The sequence below is a fragment of the Pseudophryne corroboree genome, chromosome 8 (genome assembly GCF_028390025.1).
Source record: "Pseudophryne corroboree isolate aPseCor3 chromosome 8, aPseCor3.hap2, whole genome shotgun sequence".
NCBI lineage: Eukaryota > Metazoa > Chordata > Amphibia > Anura > Myobatrachidae > Pseudophryne > Pseudophryne corroboree.
The window spans coordinates 234,771,207-234,795,385 of record NC_086451.1 but is presented as its reverse complement, the minus strand read 5'-3'; the positions used below and the strand labels follow the sequence as shown (position 1 = coordinate 234,795,385).

The window sequence follows — 24,179 nt, the reverse complement described above, 5'->3', positions numbered from 1 at the left end:
CCTCGCCTTTATCAGGAGATCGTCCAGGTAAGGAATTATGTTGACTCCTTGTTTTTCGAAGGAGAACCATCATTTCCGCCATCACCTTGGTAAATACCCTCGGTGCCGTGGATAGCCCGAACGGTAATGTTTGAAATTGGTAATGACAATCCTGTACTGCAAATCTCAAATACAGTAAGCTTGATGTGGAGGATAGATTGGAACATGTAAGTAGGCATCTTTTATGTCCACTGACACCATGAATTCCTTCTCCTCCAGACTGGAAATCACTGTTCTTAGAGATTCCATCTTGAATTTGGTAGAGATTCAGTGTTTTCAGGTTTAGAATCGGTCTGACCGAGCCGTCCGGCTTCGGTACTACAAAAAGGCTTGAATGAAAACCCTTCTCCTTGTTGTGACAAGGGAACCAGGACAATTACTTGATCCTGACATGATTTTTGTATCGCTCTGTTACCTCTGTTTTGTCTGGAACAGAAGCTGGTAAGGCTGATTTGAAAAATTGGCAAGGGGGATGTCTTGAAACTCTAACTTGTACCGCTGGGACACTATTTGTAAGATCCAGGGGTCCAGGTCCGATTGAACTCAAATCGGACTGAAGAGTTTCAGACGAGCCACCACCTGAACGGACTCCCGCGAGGGAGCCCCAGCATCATGCTGAAGTTTTTGCGGAGACAGAGGCTGATTTCTGCTCCTGTGATCCTGGAGACGCTGTGGACTTTTTACCTTTCCCCTTCCTTTACCTGCAAAGAAAGGGGAACCTTTGCCCTTTTTGTATTTATTGGGCCGAAAGGACTGCATATGAGAGTGATGTGTCTTTTTTGCCGGCGCTGGTGCAGAAGGCAGAAATGTCGACTTACCTGCGGTAGCCGCAGAAACTAAGGCATCCAGTCGATCCCCAAACAAAGCCTCGCCCTTGTACTGGAGAGCCTCCATATTTCTTTTGGAGTCTGCGTCTGCATTCCATTGGCGAATCCATAACGCCCTACGTGCTGAAATCGCCATGGTAGCGGCTCTTGATCCCAAGAGACCAATATCTTTCATGGCTTCCAGCATGTAAGCTGCAGCGTCCTTGATATGACCTAACGTTAGGAGTATCTCGTCTTTATCTACCGTGTCAATGTCTGTTGACAAGTTTTCTGACCACTTTTCTATAGCATTACTCACCCACGCACAGGCAATGGTAGGCCTGAGTAATGTCCCATTGGTCACATAAATAGATTTCAACGTTGTCTCTAACTTGCGGACTGCCGGCTCCTTTAATGAAGCCGTCCCAGGCGTAGGGAGAATCACCTTTTTTTGTTAATCTAGACAGGGCACTGTCCAAAATGGAAGGCGACTCCCACCTTTTCCTGTCCTTTGCAGGAAAGGGATAAGCTGCCTGAATTCTTTTTGGAATCTGGGATTTCTTTTCAGGGTTTGCCCAGACTCCTTCGAAGAGTCTGGTCAGTTCATAAGATGAAGGGAAAGTTACATCAGGTTTATTTTCTTTATTAAAGTAAGCCTTCTCCTGTCGTAAGGGAGTGCGCTCTGTAACCTCTAATACTTCCCTGATAGCAACAATCATGTATTGAATGCTTTTTGCAAATTTTGGATCAATTCCCCTGGAATCACTAGTGTCGACACAGGAATCAGAGTCCGTGTCGGTATCATGCTGTACTACTTGTGCGAATGACCTCTTTTGGGAACCAGAGGGGTTCCCCGTGGATGAAAAGGCAGGATTATTAAAAATCACGTGTTCCACGGATTTTCTCCAGTTTTCTGCATGAGACTCAGATCTATCTAATCTCCTTCTAATATGACTCACACTATCACTATCATAATTCTTTCACCCACTCAAGCACGTGCTGCGACGGCAGCGCCACCACATTACATCCTTGTGTCCCTAAAATGGCTTCCTCAGGGGAAGAGCTCCCTGCCTCAGACATGTCACACACGTGCAAATCACACCACAGACACTCCGGGGGTCTACTGGAGACAGACCCACAGTAAAATCTGTCAGAGGAACACAGAAAGGAATTGCCAGCTCACAGCTCAGCGCCAAATTAAAAAATCCCTGTGTATCGTCTTTTATACACAGACGTTTCAAGCGCTTATATATTGTCAATAATAGGTTTGATCACCTAAATATTACTCTCGCCCCCCCTTTTTGCCCCCTGATACTTGATCAGACGTGGAGAGGAGGATCAGCATGTCTTCCCCTGCTGCCGCTGGGAGGAAATGACGCCGACAAGTGTGCTGGCTGCCTGAGGAAGAAGCTCCGACCCCTGTAATGGCGCGCTTCCCCTCAGGCTTCACATACAATATTTATACTGGCAGGGGTGTATGACCCTGAAAAAAACAAAGTATGCTACCTTTTGCCAGTGAGAGTAGGTTCATGCTGCTCAAGGCGCCCCCCCCCCATGCTCTGCACCTCGCTGAGCACTCCGCTGCGCGGTACCTTATGCCGTCACAATGACCGGAGGTCCCTCTCTGCAGATCTCCGGTAACACTACTCACCAGTGTTCTGACTTCTGGCTCTGTTAGGTAAGTGACGGCGTGCTGTGGGAGTGAGCGCATAGCCGCAGCTAGTGTTCAGTACCCCTCAGGAGCTAATGGTGTCCTGCCAGCAGAAGCAGAGCCATGAAACTATATAGGAAGCTGGTTCCTGCATCCCCCCCTAAGTCCCACGAAGCAGGGAGGCTGTTGCCAGCAGTCTCCCTGTAAAATAAAAAACCTAAGTAAAGTCTTTTAGCAGAACTCTGTAGAGCTCCACTAGAGTGCGACCAGTCTTCCTGGGCACATTTTCTAAACTGAGGTCTGGAGGAGGGGCATAGAGGGAGGAGCCAGTTCACACTCTGAAAAAGTCTTAAAGTGCCCATGGCTCCTGCAGAACCGTCTATACCCCATGGTACTGAAATGGACCCCAGAATCCTCTAGGACGTATGAGAAAAGGGCGTGCATTTACACAATAACGCTTGGATTATGAATGGATGAAAACATGAAGAATGTGAATCTAATGTATATAGCGACAGCTAGAAAATGCAGGACTGAAAGAGTAGACAATATTGAAATAGAGACGAACAAATGTGACAGTTCGGTGCATTAAGTCAGATACTTCCCTATAATAGATAGTAATTAAAGAGGAAGTAAGAACAGGGAGCTGGTTCAGCTAGAATCAATAGAAGAAGAAGAATTATCATTCAATGTGCGGGTAAGAGTTCTCCAGTAGGGGAGTCAAACATGTGTACAGAGAACGTCAAAGCTGTCTAAAGGGCTAATAAAGAAAAAAGTAAAATATAACATTTCGAAACAACAAAACAGTTATGCCGTGGACCAGTCACGAGACGGTGCCACGGGTTTGTGCGTAGGAGCAGTCTGTAGTCTGCATATTTCTGGAACATCATCTAGGAGGCCAAATAATTTCAGGAGGTCATAGCCTTGGGCAGGGGTCTTGACAGCGTGAGTCGTACCATTTCTAGTGACAGCACGGAGATCCGTGAATTCTTGGTCCATTACGCTCTGATATTGGCAGATTTCATCCACTTTCTGTTCAAGGGTGTCCGTTCTGGAACCAAGATCGGCAAGCTCAGATTTAAAGTCTGCAAGGGCTGACCTCATCTCCGATTGGATCATTTTGGTGAATATAGAAATCACATCATTAGCCGATAGAGGGGGGTCAGCAGGTGAGACGCCAGCCATGGTTAAGGCACGGTCTTCTGTAGGTAGTTGTTTCTGAAGAGCACCGGCTTTTTCCCAAGCTCTAAGGATACTGGGTTTGGATAGAGCAGGGGCCTTTCGGCGCTTCTGTGGCATACCGTGTTGAGGACCATACACCAGAGCAAAGAGTCAAAAAGTAGCAGGACTAAACAGATAATATGGAGCTTACCTCAGTAGTAGTGTAGAGAAGTCACCGACGCACGGGTACAATCGTAGTGACAGCAGTAGACCTCAGCTAGAAAGACGTCCAGATAGGCCCTTGATCGGGTCATGTCATGTCGTGAGTTAGAAGATATACATCATCATGCGGGCAGAGGGGAGCACATGAGGTGAGGGAACATCTTCTGAAGCATAGGTATGGAGAACTTAGGTGAGTAAAACAAAATGGGCATAGAAATGGAAAAATAAGATTTTACTCACCGGTAAATCTATTTCTCGTAGTCCGTAGTGGATGCTGGGGACTCCGTAAGGACCATGGGGAATAGACGGGCTCCGCAGGAGACTGGGCACTCTAAAGAAAGATTTAGGACTATCTGGTGTGCACTGGCTCCTCCCCCTATGACCCTCCTCCAAGCCTCAGTTAGGAACTGTGCCCGGAAGAGCTGACACAATAAGGAAGGATTTTGAATCCCGGGTAAGACTCATACCAGCCACACCAATCACACCATATAACACGTGATAGGAACCCCGGTTAACAGTATGATAACAATTGGAGCCTCTGAAGAGATGGCTCACAACAAAACCCGATTTTTGTAACAATAACTATGTACAAGTATTGCAGACAATCCGCACTTGGGATGGGCGCCCAGCATCCACTACGGACTACGAGAAATAGATTTACCGGTGAGTAAAATCTTATTTTCTCTGACGTCCTAGTGGATGCTGGGGACTCCGTAAGGACCATGGGGATTATACCAAAGCTCCCAAACGGGCGGGAGAGTGCGGATGACTCTGCAGCACCGAATGAGAGAATTCCAGGTCCTCCTCAGCCAGGGAATCAAATTTGTAGAATTTAGCAAACGTGTTTGCCCCTGACCAAGTAGCTGCTCGGCAAAGTTGTAAAGCCGAGACCCCTCGGGCAGCCGCCCAAGATGAGCCCACCTTAATTGTGGAATGGGCTTTTATTGATTTAGGTTGCGGTAATCCTACCGCAGAATGCGTCAGCTGAATAGTGCTACAAATCCAGCGCGCAATAGACTGCTTAGAAACAGGAGCACCCAGCTTGTTGGGTGCATACAGGATAAACAGCGAGTCAGTTTTTCTGACTCCAGCCGTCCTGGAAACATACATTTTCAGGGCCCTGACTACGTCCAGCAACTTGGAATCCTTCAAGTCCCTAGTAGCCGCAGGCACCACAATAGGTTGGTTCAAGTAAAAAGCTGAGACCACCTTCGGAAGAAACTGAGGACGAGTCCTCAATTCTGCCCTATCCATCTGGAAAATCAGATAAGGGCTTTTACAAGACAAAGCCGCCAATTCTGAAACCCGCCTGGCCGAAGCCAAGGCCAACAGTATGACCACTTTCCACGTGAGATATTTTAATTCCACAGTCTTAAGTGGTTCGAACCAATGTGATTTCAGGAATGCCAAAACCACATTGAGATCCCAAGGTGCCACTGGGGGCACAAAAGGAGGCTGAATATGCAGAACTCCTTTGACAAAAGTCTGAACTTCAGGCAGTGAAGCCAGTTCTTTCTGGAAGAAAATCGACAGAGCCGAAATCTGGACCTTGATGGACCCCAATTTGAGGCCCAACGTCACCCCTGCTTGCAGGAAGTGTAGGAATCGACCCAGTTGAAATTCCTCCTTCGGGGCCTTCATGGCCTCACACCAAGCAACATATTTCCGCCAAATGCGGTAATAATGTCTTGCGGTGACATCCTTCCTGGCTTTGATCAGGGTAGGGATGACTTCCTCCGGAATACCCTTTTCCTTTAGGATCCGGTGTTCAACCGCCATGCCGTCAAACGCAGCCGCGGTAAGTCTTGGAACAGACAGGGTCCCTGCTGCAGCAGGTCTTGTCTGAGCGGCAGAGGCCAAGGGTCCTCTGCCAGCATCTCTTGAAGTTCCGGGTACCAAGCTCTTCTTGGCCAATCCGGAACCACGAGTATGGTTTTTACTCCTCGCATTCTTATTATTCTCAGTACTTTGGGTATGAGAGGTAGAGGAGGAAACACAAACCGACTGGTACACCCACGGTGTCACTAGAGCGTCCACAGCGATCGCCTGAGGGTCCCTTGACCTGGCGCAATATCTTTTCAACTTTTTGTTGAGGCGGGACGCCATCATGTCCACCCATGGTCATTCCCAACGGTTTACCCGCATTTGGAAAACTTCTGGAAGAAGTCCCCATTCTCCCGGGTGTAGGTCGCCCATCGGAGAATCCTTGTGGCTTCTGCCATCGCCATCCTGCTTCTTGTGCCGCCCTGTCTGTTTACATGGGCGACCGCCGTGATGTTGTCTGATTGGATCAGTACCGGCTGGTTCTGAAGCAGGGGCCTTGCTTGGCTTAGGGCATTGTAAATGGCCCTTAGCTCCAGAATATTTATGTGAAGCGAAATCTCCTTGGAAATTTCTTCCCTGTGTGACTGCACCCCAGCCCCGAAGGCTGGCCTCCGTGGTCACCAGGATCCAGTCCTGTATTCCGAATCTGCGGCCCTCTAGTAGATGAGCCCTCTGCAGCCACCACAGCAGCAACACCCTGTTTCTTGCCGACAGGGTTATCCGCTGTTGTATCTGTAGATGGGACCCGGACCATTTGTCCCACAGGTCCCACTGGAACGTCCTTGCGTGGAACCTTCCGAATGGAATTATGCTTCGTACGAAGCTACCATTTTTTCCAGGACTCGTGTGCTTCCACTGGAAGAAACACTCTTTTCTGGTCTGTGTCCAGAATCATTCCCAGGAACAGAAGACGTGTCGTCGGGACCAGCTGTGACTTTGGAATATTGAGAATCCAGTCGTGCTGTTGTAGCACTTCCCGAGAGAGTGCTACCCCCACTACCAACTGTTCTTTGGACCTCGCCTTTATCAGGAGATCGTCCAAGTACGGGATAATAAAAACTTCCTTCTTGCGAAGGAGTATCATCATTTCGGCCATTACCTTGGTAAAGACCTTCGGTGCCGTGGACAACTCCAACGGCAGCGTCTGGAACTGATAGTGACAGTCCTGTACCACACATCTGAGGTACTCCTGGTGAGGAGGGTAAATGGGGACATGCAGGTACGCATCCTTGATGTCCAGGGAGACCCTGTAATCCCCCTCGTCCAGGCTCGTAATAACCGCCCTGAGCGATTCCATCTTGAACTTGAATCTTCTGATATAAAAGTTCAAGTATTTTAATTTTAAGATGGGTCTCACCGAACCGTTCTGTTTCGGTACCACAACCATTGTGGAATAGTAACCCCTTCCTTGCTGAAGGAGGGGCACCTTGACAATCACTTGTTGTGATTATAGTGTTGAATAGCCACCAACACCGCCTCCCTGGCAGAGGGAGGTGCCGGTAAGGCAGATTTTTGGAAACGGCAGGGGGAAGAACGTCTCGAACTCCAGCCTGTACCCCTGAGATACTACTTGAAGGACCCAGGGATCCATGTGAGCCCACTGGGCGCTGAAATTTCTGAGACGGGCCCCCACCGTACCCGGGTCCGCCTGAGCAGCCCCAGCGTCATGCTGTGGACTTACCGGACGCAGGGAGGACTTCTGCTCTTGGGAACTAGCTGTGTGCTGCAGCTTTTTCCTCTACCTTTGCCTCTCGGCAGAAAGGATGAGCCTCTAGCCCTCTTGCTTTTCTGGGGCCGAAAGGACTGTACTTGATGATACGGTGCTTTCTTTTGCTGTGGGGTAGCCTGTGGCAAAAAAGTCGATTTCCCAGCAGTAGCTGTGGAAACGAGGTCTGAAAGACCATCCCCAAACAGTTTTACCCCCTTATAGGGCAAAACTTCCATGTGCCGATTCGAGTCGGCATCGCCTGACCATTGCCGAGTCCATAACCCCCGTCTGGCGGCAATGGACCTAGCGCTTATTTTTGATGCCAGCCGGCAAATATCCCTCTGTGCATCACGCATGTATAAGACCACGTCTTTTATATGCTCTATTGTCAGCAAAATATTGTCCCTATCCATAGTTATTTTCCGACAGGGAATCTGACCACGCAGCGGGAGCACTGCACATCCATGCCGAAGCAATGGCTGGTCGCAATATAATGCCCGAGTGTGTGACTATATCTTTCAGGGTAACCCCCTACTTTTTATCAGCAGGTTCCTTCAGGGCGGCCGTATCCGGAGACGGTAGTGCCACCTTTTCTGATAAGCGTGTAAGCGCTGTATCTACCCTATGGGGTGTTTCCCAACGTGACCTATCCTCTGGCGGGAAAGGGTACGCTGCCAATAACCGTTTAGAAATTATCAATTTCTTACCGGGGGAAGACCACGCTTCCTCACACACCTCATTTAATTTCTCAGATGCAGGAAAAACTACTGGTAGTTTTCTCTCACCAAACATAATACCCTTTTATGTGGTACCTGGGGTATTATCATAAATGTGTAATACATTTTTCATTGCCTCAATCATGTAACGGGTGGACCTATTTGGAGGGTACACTAGTCTCATCGTCGTCGACACTGGAGTCGGTATCCGTGTCGACATCTGTTTCTGCCATCTGAGGTAGCGGGCGTTTTTAGAGCCCCCCATGACATTTGAGACGCTGGAACAGGCACAAGCTGAGTAGCCGGCTGTTCTGTGTCGTCGACCTTTTGTGTAAGGAGTTGACACTTTCACGTAATCCTTCCATAAGTCCAACCACACCGGTGTCGATCCCGCAGGGGGTGACATCACATTTACAGGCATTCGCTCCGCCTCCACATCATTATCCTCCTCATACATGTCGACACAGCCGTACCGACACACAGCACACACACAGGGAATGCTCTGACAGAGGACAGGACCCCACAAAGCCCTTTGGGGAGACAGAGGGAGAGTATGCCAGCACACACCAGGGCGCTATATATCACAGGGATATCACATATAAAGAGTGTTTTCCCTTATAGCTGCCTATATATATTGTATACTGCGCCTAAATTGTGCCCCCCCTCTCTTTTTAACCCTTTCTGTAGTGTATTGACTGCAGGGGAGAGCCAGGGAGCTTCCCTCCAACGGAGCTGTGAGGGAAAAATGGCGCCAGTGTGCTGAAAGAGATAGCTCCGCCCCTTTTTCGCGGACTTTCTCCCGCATTTTTATGGATTCTGGCAGGGGTTAAAAAGCACCTATATAGCCTCTGGGGCTATATATGGTGCCAGTTTGCCAGCCAAGGTGTCAGTATTGCTGCTCAGGGCGCCCCCCCCAGCGCCCTGCACCCATCAGTGACCGGAGTGTGAGGTGTGCATGAGGAGCAATGGCGCACAGCTGCAGTGCTGTGCGCTACCTTGGAGAAGACAGAAGTCTTCAGCCGCCGATTTTCCGGACCACCTTCTTGCTTCTGGCTCTGTAAGGGGGACGGCGGCACGGCTCCGGGAACGGACGACGAGGTCGGGTCCTGTGTTCGATCCCTCTGGAGCTAATGGTGTCCAGTAGCCTAAGAAGCCCAAGCTACCACCACTTAGGTAGGTTCGCTTCTTCTCCCCTTAGTCCCTCGATGCAGTGAGCCTGTTGCCAGCAGGTCTCACTGAAAATAAAAAACCTAACAAACACTTTCTTCCTAGGAGCTCAGGAGAGCCCCTAGTGTGCATCCAGCTCAGCCGGGCACAGAAATCTAACTGAGGCTTGGAGGAGGGTCATAGGGGGAGGAGCCAGTGCACACCAGATAGTCCTAAATCTTTCTTTAGAGTGCCCAGTCTCCTGCGGAGCCCGTCTATTCCCCATGGTCCTTACGGAGTCCCCAGCATCCACTAGGACGTCAGAGAAAAGGGTGTGTCGGTAACCCCAATCGGTAGTGACCAGTAACTATCGGTGAAGTAGCCAGGGCCCTGAGAATCACAGCCAATCACTGTGTCTGAGTTAAGGGCAGGACAGAGCCTTCGGCCATAATTATTGGGAGTGGCGGTATGGCCAGGTAGAAAAGCCTCTCTATTGTGCCGGTCTGGCTTCCCCAGGTCATAGGGTGACCACCGGTCAGTTGGTGACAGGGAGTCCATGTTAGATTGGCAGAGGGGTTTATAGAGAGTTACTGGGGGTGAGGGGGATATACGGGGCACAGAAAGGGTCAGTGATGGAGAAGAAGAGTGGGAGCTGAGCCCACTCAGCACTCACTCACCAGTCCAGCGATGCTGCAGAGAGCCGGGGTGCACCCTGTGGGATCCACAGCAAGGGTGAGCAGCCTTGGGTGTGCAGATAGCGGGGGTCCCGCAGAACCGCAAGGAACCTGATCAGCCGCCCCCCCCCCCGCCGTGCAGGCTGGGTGCAGTGAGGTGCGATCACTGGGCTCCGTTTAAAATGGCCACCGGGCTTCTCCTGCCGCGGGTGAAGCGGCTCGTGCTAACGGAGCGGGTGAGCGGTGACAGCGGTGGCAGATGTAGTAGCTGGTCCGGCTGGTTAAGCGGCGGTCGGAGCGTCCGGGGCTAGCAGGGTCGGTGATCCGCAGCGTGGAGGGCGCCACCAGAGGCTCGCGCCGGTTCGGGCTGTAAATCGAGGTCCCCGGTGTGAAGGGTCTGGATAGGCCGCAGTCCGCGGGAGCTCCGAGATGTTCTCCCCTACTTCGCGGCAACTATCCTTGCACCCCAGTGTATGCTAGAGGAGGAAGGCTGGGGGCAGCGATGGGCACTGAGCCAAGGAAGGGGGAATATAAGAGGTTAGGTCTCCCAGAATCCAAAGCTCAGGAAAATTGTGTCCTCTCTCCACAGTAGCTAGGTCACGCCCCCCATGATTGTGGTTATTAAATGCACTATATTTTAACTTTATAACCTATCGTCTCAGATTACTCTGATTTCCATAAGTGTAAAAAGATTTTTTTCTAAAACAACCAGCGCTGGTATATTTGACCCTGTTTTTATATGCTATACCTTTCGGGGATTCACCAACCCCTATCCTAGCGGCTATTGACAGCGCACTCACTCATTTTTCTAAACCCTGTGTTGAACTGCTGACATCTCAAATGACTAAACATCAGTTATGCTGAGCATAAACTGTCAGGAATTATAGCCCAGATTTATCAAGCCTTGGAGAGTAATAAATTGCACGGTGATAAAGTACCGGCCGATCAGCTCCTCTCATTTTTCAAACACAGCCTGTAACATGGCAGTTAGGAGCTGGTTGGTTGGTACTTTATCACTGTGCAATTTATCACTCTCCAAGGCTTGATAAATCTGGGTGTATATCTGACAGCCTGAAACACATCAGATATGGTTGTCATACACTGCGAGATATCTGCTTTCCTCCCCTCCCATTTCCACGTTCCTCCCCTGTGATGGGGAAATATTGGCTGGTCGGCCACGGCAGAGCATACACTGCCAGATATGGCCGAGCAATGATCGGATATTACAAACATGCTGGATGATTTCAGTATATCCGACAGACCACTCATCACTGATCGGTTGTGGCCATATACTTATTCTATTATCGTCCCAATTCACCAATAACTGCCTGATTAGCCCGCTAATATCATAATGTATGCCATGCTTTAGGAACATGTTTGAACCTCTTTCATTTCAGAAAAAGAAGTACCGGGCGGTAACATAGAAATTGCTGATGGTAGGCTAAATAAACATAAGCAAAAAGATACTGTGCATTTTCAACCACCTTGGGCAGCCATTTCGAAGGCTAAACCTAAGTGAGAATAGATCTTAAAAATGTAGAAGTGACCTCACCAAGTCAAACTGAGTAAAATAATTACACAGCACGTGACCAAGAGAGGAGCATTTGTGAAATAGAATGTACATGAGCAACTGGGTGTTTACATGTCTCACCTGATTTCAGGAACACTCAGATTTGTATACGACAGATTCACAGCATCAATGGTGTCATTCTTCTCTACCTTTCTCTTATAAATCTGCTGAAACCCAGGAGCTCTTTTAATAACTTCCTCCCGCTCATCATCTGGAAGCCAAAGTACCTAAAGGAAACAAGAGACAACTGCATGGGCACAGGAGTGACTTTCTTCTGAGAGAAATGTCCCTGTGGATTATGGTCATAATATTTTGCAGAGGAAGGTGTATGAGTTATATCTAACTTAAGTTTCAACTCACTAGCTCTTGGCTGATGTCAGTTTTCAGGATAGTATCCAAAGTGACATTCACAAAGCTCTCATTATATGGGTGCCCAGGAGGTGGCTGTCGCAGGTCAAATAAGATAGAGATGCTGAGGTTCTTGCATGCAAGCAAGACTTCCTCTAGAGAGGGAATTTTCTGGCTTTTCACCTCACGTTCAACATCTACCAGTGTACTTCGTGTTCCAAATGGGTTTCTCTGAAAATAAGACCACATAAGTAGAACAAAGATAAGGCTTACTAATTAGGCACCTATTCTTTTTTACATTTCATTATTCATCAGAGCACACTCGTTAAATCACACAATATAAAAATCAAAAGTATAGTACGGTAAGTACATAAACACTATAGCGATAGCAGCAATCCAAAAAGGAACTACATAGACAACGAAGGACAGTTGTGTGTATACAATAAATCAATACATAATATGCAGTTCCCCACCTAGGCATGGTCAGCAGCACATGCCGCCCCCCACCTCCCAACCCTAAATCCATATATTTGTAGGTGACGAATCGGAGGGACCACCGACAAAATATGTGTCTCACACAAGACTTAAAATGGAAGCAATTATATATCTGACACTTAACTGGGGTGTTGGAATCTATAAAGTCTTCCCATAGCTGAAAAAAGAAGTTATCTTGTTTTTTTTTTTTTTTTTTATACATAGCAGATACCAACCAATCCATACAATTACTTGTTCCTGAAAAGGGAGATAGATGGTGGTAGAGTATTGGCCCACATTTGTATTATACATTTTAAAACTACAGCATAAATTTACCAATAACAATTTTTTTTTATTTCTCCCCTTGCTGGGAGAGTTGGAGGCATAATACCCAGGATTGCCCACTCAGCCGATAATGGAAGGTAACTCACAAGAAAAGCAGCAGCAAATCTATTAACAGACCTCCAGAATTGCTGTATTAATGGGCAGTCCCACATACAATGTACGAAAGTGGAATTCACACACCACATCATTTAGCTATCACTGACGGACATACCCATTACGAACCTGCGGCGAGGTGAAAGATACCCATTATGGTAAATATTATAGAACCTTTCCCTATATACAGTATGCTAGAAGAAAGCATAGATTGAGAATAAAATAGTGACCTTAACAATTTGTCCATAGTAATATAAGAAATGTTAGTCTCCAGGAAGAGAGTCCTTTTGTAATGACTTCATGATCCAGCAGAATATGGAGAATTTTATAGTGTAAAGAAACCCCCACCCTTCCCCCATAGGTTTAGCAATCAGTAAATCTAGGGAGTTGGACCAATAATTAGGAGAGAGGACCCGAGTCACTGAACATAATGTCAGGGAATGTAATAGGGGGTGAGAAGCAGAACGTGAGAGATTTTGTGAGTTTGCCTGTTTTTATTTAAGTGACAATCATTTACATGCAAAATCAACCATGTACATGATTGCCACTTCTCACACTCTATTATATCTCCCCCATAGTTGTGCTTGGTGTACTGCCAAGAACTGAGATTGGGGCATCTCCTCAGTAATAAATCTCCAGGCCCTGACGCCTTTTCCAGGAAGTATTACAAACTGTTAATACCACAGGTAGTGCCATTCCTCACTACTCTATTTAAAGGCATTTTGACAGACCACCTTCATTACCAGAGTTTTAATCAGGCATAAACTATTCTTTTGCTTAAACCTTCCCCAACCCCTGAATTGGTAACTTCATATAGGCCCATTACACTACTAAATCAAGATTTCAAGATACTGACAAAAATAATGGCCAATCGGCTCCAAGTAATTTTTCATCAAATCTTGATGCATCCCCAGTCAGGATTTACTCATGGCAGAAATTCATTAACGGAGGTTAGGGCGTCTTTGGCTGCAATTGTGTCTCACTCAGATCTTTGGAAAGCATTTGATACAGTGTCTTGGAGTCAACTATGGACGATGTTTGCACTATGAGAGTTTGGCAGGCCTTTATCACAGTTTTTTTGTTTTCTATATGATTCTCTGGCTACCCCTTTGATCATTAATGGCACTTGTAGTTCTCCAAAAACTATGATGAGAGGTACTCTGCTGGGATGCCCCTTGTTGCCCTTACTATTTAATATTGCTCTTGATCCCTTGCTACGGATTTTGAAATCCTGGGCGGCATTCAAGGGTATCACTGTGGGATCACAGGAACTTAAATTTCAACCATTTCAGAAGCGCTCTACCTGGGTCCTAGTATGAAACCTCCTTGTGGAGATCGATACCCCATCATATGGGCTACTTAATCTCTTAAATGTCTGGGGATTAATTTATAACGATCTTCAGTTCAAGAGGAAATCCTGCACCAGGAATATATATTTAGTTTTAATTCTCTATGGCAGTGGTTTTCAAACTGTGTTCCTCAGGGCTCTTGCAGGGGTGCCTTGGATTGGTGGATCCCGGACCAGTTTAAATTACTTATGGTCAATGTAATAGGCAAAACCAGTACTTGTGGCTGCTAATCATAACATACTGTATGTGGACAAACAGAAACAAATCTTGTCCCCCACCACAAAATGATTCCTTCTTGGAACCCCAGCAATTTCATCCGATACCTTTAAGATACTACATCCTGATCTCATCTGTTCTGCACAGATTCCTGCCAATGCCTGACAAATTTCAGAAGACTGCCCCCTACTGGCACAGATTCGGGAGACCCATAATAGTTATCTTCGACTTCCTATTCTGTAGGTTTGGCAAAAGGACTGCCTCACCAGCATTCTTATAGAATATCTACCACCATAGTGCCATGCTTGGCACAAAACGTCTGGCTTCTAAAAATTGCTGTATAGAAGATGGCATAGGATACCTACTTCTAGCCTGAGGTAACGTTGCAAATTTAAATCCCATCATGTATGATCGCCTCCAGCCTGTTATCAAACAGCAGGGAACTTTCATAAGCAAAGAAAGCAGACTATTCCTTGTATGTAAATTTGCTGCCCATAAATGTACCACAGAGCAGTAATTCCCACACATCCAATGAGACCTCATACAGCTACTATATATCTGTAAATAAAGTCTTGACAATTTCTCTTCCAATACAGTGTTCAACTCAATGCACTAGACAATAAAGTTTTAGTAGCCCTATCTTTAGAAGAAACCTGCTGTATACAGCATATACATGCAAATTATATATAAATATATATATATATATATATGTAGTATTGAAGCAGCGGCTCTCAGAAGACTTAACCAAATCATAAATGTGTTATAAACGCATCGATACATGATACCAACATTTCGGGGCCGCACGCCCCTTTGTCCAGGTTTGCCCACGTTGGTGTCATGTATTGATGCATTTATAATAAATTTTTGATATATATATATATATATATATATATATATATACACACACACACAAGCAGTGGGCATGGCACTCCTGGCGACTTGTGTCAATAAGAACTCTCAAGTAGGCAGAATATGAAATACAACGTTTCAATGCCGGTTTATTTAAGGTATTTTCCTCAAATAAATAAAATAAACCGGCATTGAAACGTTGTATTTCATATTCTGCCTATTTGAGAGTTCTTATTGACACAAGTCGCCAGGAGTGCCATGCCCACTGCTTGTGTAACTCTTCCTATTGCGGAGGCACCCGGTGCAGGAATCATTATAAAGGAGAGCCGGATCTCTGGGACTATATATATATATATATATATAAATACACACACACACACACACACACACGCATATACATATTCTTTTTTTTTAATTCATGCTACAATACAGCCCTTTGGCTCTACGTATTGTTCATCAGTTTAGGACCTGCTCATCATTAACGGATACACATGATAAATTCTCTTGGTATCACCCACAAATTGATCAACATTCTGCCATCATGATCAAAGTCCAAACTACTTGATATCTTGATCCCTTAGATCCACATAATAAAAAAATTCTTGAAACAGACTCACTAGCAATGAGTGAATGCTCCTTATCACATACAAAAGCATGTAGTGGGTAAGAAACACTAAAGCAGAAGACCAAAAAAGAAAACAAAGCATGTAGATATCTAGATGAGAATGTAAGTTCAGACCTTTTTTATATATGTCTACAGCACCTGCTATTGGGGGTCATCGCTGCTGTGTGTTTTCGCTCAGCAGTGATCAGGTATGAACTGCACATGCATATGCACCGCAATGCGCAGGCGGGAGGTCCCCCCAGCGACGGGGAGTGCAGGACAGCGACGGGATGGCCGAAGAAAGTGATCGCACCGGCGATCGCAAGAAGATTGACAGGAAGAGGTCGTTTGTGGGTGTCAACTGATCGTTTCCTAGGAGTGTCCAGAGAAACGCAGGTGTGTCCAGCCGTTTAAAGGGAGGGTTCCTGACGTCAGCTCTGGGCTGGATCATTGCACTGGAAGAGTAAGTCCTGAGCTGTGCAGAGACTGCACAAACTTTTGTTTGTGCAGCTCTCTGCACATGCATTCGCACCCCTGCATAGCGATTCCCCCCCTCCCCCTGTAGCCGGCGACTACCTGGTCGCAGTAGTGCAAAAAAAAACACCCTCTTGCGACCAGGTCTGAATTAGGCCCATTACCAGGTGACCTACAGTACCATCCAAGTACTAACCAGGCCCAACACTGCTTAGCTTCCAAGATCAGACAGATTAGGCATATCCAGTTTAGCATGGCTGAAGTTTGGTAAATGTTACTTAATGGACTGGTCCTGAACATATACTGGTGTAGATAAAATGAACAGGGTGTAGCCCACAACTCCTTAATTGCCAATTAGCCCAATTAGACAACACACCGAATATGAGGTGTGCTGAATGCACTATAAGGAGAGTGATCTTTAACCACTACAATACAGGTACAGCGTCATGCATCCTGACCTCCATACGCAGCACAAATAAATGAGGTTTCTTATCCTATATATTTTCTTCTTAGCTCCAACGCTGGAGACACAATGCAGCATAGGATCGTAACCAGACTATATAGCCAGACTAACACTATATTAATAAAGTGCCCTCTATGAGGACTTACCTCTTTTTTGGGCACATACAGGCTTTTGGGGAGAAGTCTCTCCTTCACATCCGTTCCAAATGCAGAAGCAGACATACCACAGGCTTGCAGCATAAATTGGAAAAACCAGCAGCTCCATTATTTCTCGGTGCACTGCGCCATTTTCTCTGCCTCTGACCCATAACTTGGGGTGGGTGTATGCTCAGACCATCTTTAACGGATTGCTGGGACGGCCACCAACCATCACATACACATCTGCCCACTGCTCTGCGAGCCAGGGCCGGGAAGCAAAAAAAATACATGTGGCTGCAAATGGAGGAAGTAAAGCCAACAGCAATTCTGTCTTGTAAAACAGATAAACAAGCACTTACTTGACTGGAATTTAAAATGGCCGCACACCAGCCTCCCCCCAGGGTACCAGCCCATCCAGTATGCGGCTACCAAGAGGCGCATACACTGGGTATAGATAATGAGGCAAGCCCTTGGAACAAAATAACAAACAAATACACTGTCCTGACTAAGAGACCGGGAAAAAGATGGAGGAGGAAGGGGAGGAGTGAATATATATACCCTAAATGGGCAGTCCCCGTGAAAGAACTTCCTGTCTAGAACTAGGGGGATGGGATGTAATTCCAGAGTAATGACTGCCATGAAGTACTGTAGAAGAAATATCTGTAGTTAAAGCTTCACGTTGTGAGGAGGAGAGTCTTGGAAGTCGTGCCTCATCCAAAAGGGTATAATGTAGTTGAGAAAGTTCAGTTGAAGCAGTGTATGAAGTCTCGTAACAATGCCGAAAAATGGAAACAATATCTGGGGTAGATATAACCTGCTTCGATGTATCTGGGTTTTGTAAAGCTTTAATAAAGTGATGTGGGCGCTGTAATTTGGCCATATTAGCAAACAAGTGACCGGATGTATTACCCCATCTAGAGTAGTGATTCTTCACGTAGTTCATCTGAGTTTATGTATTAGCGAGCAAAGAACTCTCAAGTAAATGGCAATGGTGTTTGCAGACCTCAACATTTTCATCAGAAGGGTTGGTCTCATAAGATTAGTACGCAGCACCCATAGCCCCATGTAAACCATCATATTTACTAAGATATTCCCGTCTCTTCCCAGCCAAATAGACAATAATATGGCCTCTCATGCCAGCTTTAGAAGTTTCCCAGAAGACGACGGCGTCATTCCAGTGTTTTTAATTGATGTCCGCAAACTCCATCCATTTGGACGTGTGGAATTGTTTAAAGTGCTCCGATCTTCAAAGTCCATGTGACAATCCAGAGGAACAAGTCTGAATATCCAAGAGCATGATCTGAGATGACTATGCTGTAAATGTCAGAAGCTACCGCTGAGGGGACCAGAAAATCAGCAGCCAGTAGATAGTCAATCCTAACAAAGGATTTATGTACTCGGGAATGAAAAGTGTGTGTCCGGTCAGTCGGATTAAAAGTTCTCCAAACATTACAAACCACGAAGCAAAGTCAGCAGATGTATTCCTCCCGTGCTCACAGGGGACACAGAAGAAGAAATCCAGTGCGATCAAGTTCATCATCTGCTACGCTATTGAGATCCCCCAAGTAGCAGATTTGGAGTGCGCCATCTAAGAAGTAAATTAGAAATAGCACGGAAAAAATAAGATTTTAAACCTACCGGTAAATCTTTTTCTCCTAGTCCGTAGAGGATGCTGGGGACTCCGTAAGGACCATGGGGTATAGACGGGCTCCGCAGGAGACATGGGCACTATAAAGAACTTTAGAATGGATGTGCACTGGCTCCTCCCTCTATGCCCCTCCTCCAGACCTCAGTTAGAGAAACTGTGCCCAGAGGAGACGGACAGTACGAGGAAAGGATTTTTGTTAATCCAAGGGTAAGATTTATACCAGCCCACACCATCCACACCGTATAACCTTGAATATACGCAACCAGTTAACAGTATGAACAAAACAGTATCAGCCAACGACTGATCTTAACTGTAACATAACCCTTATGTTAGCAATAACTATATACAAGTCATGCAGAAATATGTCCGCACTGGAACGGGCGTCCAGCATCCTCTACGGACTAGGAGAAAAAGATTTACCGGTAGGTTTAAAATCTTATTTTTTCTTACGTCCTAGAGGATGCTGGGGACTCCGTAAGGACCATGGGGATTATACCAAAGCTCCAAACCGGGCGGGAGAGTGCGGATGACTCTGCAGCACCGATTGAGCAAACATGAGGTCCTCCTCAGCCAGGGTATCAAACTTGTAGAATTTTGCAAAAGTGTTTGAACCCGACCAAGTAGCTGCTCGGCAAAGCTGTAAGGCCGAGACGCCTCAGGCAGCCGCCCAAGAAGAGCCCACCTTCCTAGTGGAATGGGCCTTTACTGAATTTGGTAACGGCAATCCAGCCGTAGAATGAGCCTGCTGAATCGTGTTACAGATCTAGCGAGCAATAGTCTGCTTAAAAGCAGGAGTGCCAACCTTGTTAGCTGCATACAGGACAAACAGTGCCTCTGTTTTCCTAACCCGAGCCGTCCTGGCTATGTAAATTTTTAAGGCCCTGACTACATCAAGGGATTTGGAATCCTCCAAGTCTCTAGTAGCCACAGGCACCACAATAGGTTGGTTCATATGAAACGATGACACCACCTTTGGCAAAAATTGAGGACGAGTCCTCAACTCTGCTCTATCCTCATGGAAAATGAGATAGGGGCTCTTATGAGATAAGGCCGCCAATTCGGACACCCGCCTTGCAGATGCCAAGGCCAACAACATGACCACCTTCCAAGTGAGAAACGTTAATTCAACTGTTTGAAGAGGTTCAAACCAGTGAGATTTTAGGAACTGTAACACCACGTAAAGGTCCCATGGTGCCACTGGGGGCACAAAAGGAGGCTGGATATGTAGCACTCCCTTTACAAAAGTTTGGACTTCTGGGAGAGAAGCCAATTCCTTCTGGAAGAATATAGATAGGGCCGAAATCTGTACCTTAATTGAGCCTAGCTTTAGGCCCATATCCACTCCTGTCTGTAGAAATTGGAGAAAACGGCCCAAGTGGAAATCTTCCGTAGGAGCATTCTTGGCTTCACACCAAGATACATACTACCTCCAGATACGGTGATAATGTTTCGCCGTCACTTCCTTCCTAGCCTTTATCAGAGTAGGAATGACTTCTTCCGGAATACCCTTCCCCGCTAGGATTCGGTGTTCAACCGCCATGCCGTCAAACGTAACCGCGGTAAGTCTTGGAACACGCAGGGTCCCTGCTGCAACAGGTCCTCCTTGAGAGGAAGAGGCCACGGATCTCCTGTGAGCATCTCCTGAAGATCTGAATACCAGGCCCTTCGAGGCCAATCTGGAACAATGAGTATTGTCCGTACTCTTTTTCGTCTTATGATTCTCAATATTTTTGAGATGAGAGGAAGAGGAGGGAACACATAGACCGACTGAAACACCCATGGTGTCACCAGGGCATCCACTGCTACTGCCTGAGGGTCCCTTGACCTGGTACAATACCTCCAAAGCTTCTTGTTGAGGCGTGATGCCATCATGTGTATTTGAGGAAGTCCCCAAAGACTTGTTATTTCTGCAAAGACTTCTTGATGAAGACCCCACTCTCCTGGATGGAGATCGTGTCTGCTGAGGAAGTCTGCTTCCCAGTTGTCCACTCCCGGAATGAATACCGCTGACAGAGTGCTTATGTGATTTTCTGCCCAGCGCAGAATCCTGGTGGCTTCCGCCATTGCCACTCTGCTCCTTGTCCCGCCTTGGCGGTTTACATGAGCCACGGCTGTGACGTTGTCTGATTGAATCAGAACCGGTAGGTCGCGAAGAAGATTCTCCGCTTGTCGTAGGCCGTTGTATATGGCCCATAATTCCAGTATGTTGATGTGTAGACAAGCCTCCTGGCTTGACCACAGTCCCTGAAAATCCCTGCCTTGTGTGACTGCTCCCCATCCTCGGAGGCTCGCGTCCTTGGTCACCAGAACCCAGTCCTAAATGCCGAACCTGCGACCTTCTAGGTGAGCACTCTGCAGCCACCACAGGAGAGACACCCTGGCCCTGGGGGACAGGGTTATTTTCTGATGTATTTGAAGGTCCCACTGAAAAGTCCTCGCATGAAACCTGCCGAAGGGGATGGCCTCGTAGGTTGCCACCATTTTCCCCAGTACTCGAGTGCATTGATGCACTGACACTCTTTTTGGTTTTAACAGGTCTCTGACCCTGTTCTGGAGTTCCTGGGCTTTTTCCATCGGGAGAAAAACCCTCTTTTGTTCTGTGTCCAGAATCATGCCTAAGAAAGATAGCCGAGTTGTTGGAACCAACTGTGACTTAGGTAGATTTAGGATCCAGCCATGTTGCTGCAGCACTCTCAGGGAGAGCGACACGCTTTTCTGCAACTGTTCCTTTGTTCTCGCTTTTATCAGGAGATCGTCCAAGTACGGGATAATTGTGAGTCCTTGCCTGCACAGGAGTACCATCATTTCCACCATTACCTTGGTGAAAACCCTCGGGGCCGTGGAAAGCCCAAACGGCAACGTCTGAAATTGGTAATGATAGTCCTGTACAGCGAATCTCAGGTACGCCTGATGAGGATAAATGGGGACATGAAGGTATGCATCCTTTATGTCTAGTGACACCATAAAATCCCCCCCTTCCAGGCTGGAGATCACTGCCCTTAGCGATTCCATCTTGAACTTGAACCTTTTTAAGTACAGGTTCAGTGATTTTAAGTTTAGAATGGGTCTGACCGAGCCATCCGGTTTCGGGACCACCAATAGGGTTGAATAGTACCCTTTTCCCTGTTGTATTAAGGGAACCTTGATAATCACTTGCTGTAGACACAGCTTTAGAATTGCAGCTAAAACTATCTCCCTCTCTGGGGGAGACGTTGGTAAAGCCGATTTGAAGAATCGTCGGGGAGGCACGTCTTCGAATTCCAGCTTGTAGCCTTGGGATACAATTTCCATCACCCAAGGATCCACGTCTGACTGAACCCAGATGTGGCTGAAAAGTCAAAGACGTGCCCCCACCGGAGCGGACTCTCCCAGTGGAGCCCCAGCGTCATGCGGTGGATTTAGTAGAAGCCGGGGAGGACTTCTGTTCCTGGGAACTGGCCGTAGCAGGCACTCTTTTCCCTTTACCCTTACCTCTGGCGAGGAAGGAAGAGCCCCGACCTCTTCTGGGCTTATGCGACCGAAAGGACTGCATCTGATACTGTGGCGTTTTCTTTTGCTGTGGGGGAACATAAGGCAAAAAAGTAGATTTACCCGCGGTAGCTGTGGAAACCAGGTCCGCGAGACCTTCCCCAAATAAAACCTCACCCTTGTAAGGTAAAACTTCCATATGCCTTTTTGAGTCGGCATCACCCGTCCACTGGCGGGTCCACAGTGCTCGCCTAGCAGAAATCGCCATGGCGTTGGCCCTTGAATCTAGTAGGCCGACGTCTCTCTGAGCGTCCCTCATATATAAGACTGCGTCTTTGATGTGACCTAAGGTCAATAAAATGGTAGTCCTATCTAGAGTATCCACATCAGCTGACAAGGTATCTGTCCAAGCTGTTACCGCACTACAAACCCAAGCCGATGCTATTGCCGGTCTGAGCAAAGCACCCGTATGTGTATAAATTGATTTTAAAGTCCTTTCCTGTCTGCGGTCAGCAGGATCCTTGAGGGCTGCCGTGTCCGGAGACGGTAGCGCCACCTTCTTGGATAAGCGCGTCAAAGCCTTGTCTACCCTGGGCGAGGATTCCCACCGTACCCTGTCCTGTGCCGGGAAAGGATACGCCATAAGAATTCTTTTGGGAATCTGAATACTTTTAGCCACCCTTGGGTGTAACCTTGCATCATCGTACTCGACACTGGAGTCAGAATCCGTGTCGGTATCAGTGTCTGCCATTTGGGAAAGGGGACGTTTTTGAGACCCTGAAGGGCCCTGTGACACAGTCAAAGCCATGGATTGACTCCCTGCTTTTTCTCTGGACTCTGCTTTGTCCATCCTCTTATGTAATAATGTCACATTTGCATTTAAAACATTCCACATGTCCAACCAATCAGGTGTCGGCGTTGCCGACGGAGACACCACAATCATCTGCTCGACCTCCTCCTTAGAAGAGCCTTCCGCTTCAGACATGCCGACACTCGTACCGACACCCCCACACACACAGGGATATTTATATGGAGACAGATCCCCAATATGGCCCTTTGGAGAGGCAGAGAGAAAGTATGCCAGCCAACTGACACTGGAAAAACCAATTCCCAGATAATTAGCGCTTTTATATAATTATGTGCATATAATACACCCACTGCGCCTTACAAGTGCCCCCCCCCCTCTTTTCTGCCCTGTGTCACCGTGTTCAGCAGGGGAGTCCGGGGAGCCAGCTTCTCTGCAATGTCTGTGGAGAAAATGGCGCTGGTCAGTGCTGACGGATCAAGCTCCGGCCCCTCAGCGGCGGGCTTCGGTCCCGCTCTATTTTTTTAAATACTGGCGGGGGATTAACTATATACAGCCCACGGAGCCTATAAATTCATTTCAGCCAGTCCTAGAGGTTTAGTCCCAGGGCGCCCCCCCTGCGCCCATCAGTGCCTGCCGTGTGTGTTGTGTGTGGGAGCAATGGCGCGCAGCATTACTGCTGCGCGTTACCTCAGTGAAGATCTGAAGTCTTCTGTCGCCTTTGAAGTCTTCTTTCTTCTTATCCTCACCCGGCTTCTATCTTCCGACTCTGTGAGGAGGACGGCGGCGCGGCTCCGGGACGAACTGCGTTCCGACTCCCTCTGGAGCTAATGGTGTCCAGTAGCCTAAGACGCAGAGCCTATCATTTAAGTAGGTCTGCTTCTCTCTCCTCAGTCCCACGATGCAGGGAGCCTGTTGCCAGCAGTTCTCCCTGAAAATAAAAAACCTAACAAAAATTCTTTTTTCAAAGAAACTCAGGAGAGCTCCCTGTAATGCACCCAGTCTCCTCTGGGCAAAGGATCTAACTGAGGTCTGGAGGAGGGGCATAGAGGGAGGAGACAGTGCACACCCATTCTAAAGTTCTTTATAGTGCCCATGTCTCCTGCAGAGCCCGTCTATACCCCATGGTCCTTACGGAGTCCCCAGCATCCTCTAGGACGTAAGAGAAACTCTATATTCAGAGAATTGTAGGAGTATATAAGTCACCTCGTATTGTGACACCCTGCAATAAATAGTGACCCTCTGAGCCCAGTATGGGGTAATCGAGACGTTTATTAAATACTATGGCAACACCACGTTTTTAGCAACAAATAAAGAGGCCACACACTTCCTAATCCATGTCTTACTGAGTAACATATCGTCAGAGGCCTACCAATGAGTCTCCTCCAAAAA

The 24,179-nt window shown here is 47.2% G+C and overlaps 1 protein-coding gene across 4 annotated transcripts in view; it reads right to left on the bottom strand.

The window, feature by feature from the left end:
- Positions 1-24,179, bottom strand: part of GDPD2 (glycerophosphodiester phosphodiesterase domain containing 2) — a 375,381-nt gene that overhangs the window by 76,166 nt on the left and 275,036 nt on the right. For all 4 annotated transcript variants that reach the window (XM_063937109.1, XM_063937108.1, XM_063937106.1 and 1 more), the window contains 2 exons: positions 11,875-12,093; positions 11,596-11,741 (listed from right to left, as the gene is read on the bottom strand). In XM_063937109.1, coding sequence (XP_063793179.1) covers positions 11,596-11,741; positions 11,875-12,093 — 365 coding nt within the window. The remainder of the gene's footprint in view (positions 1-11,595; positions 11,742-11,874; positions 12,094-24,179) is intronic.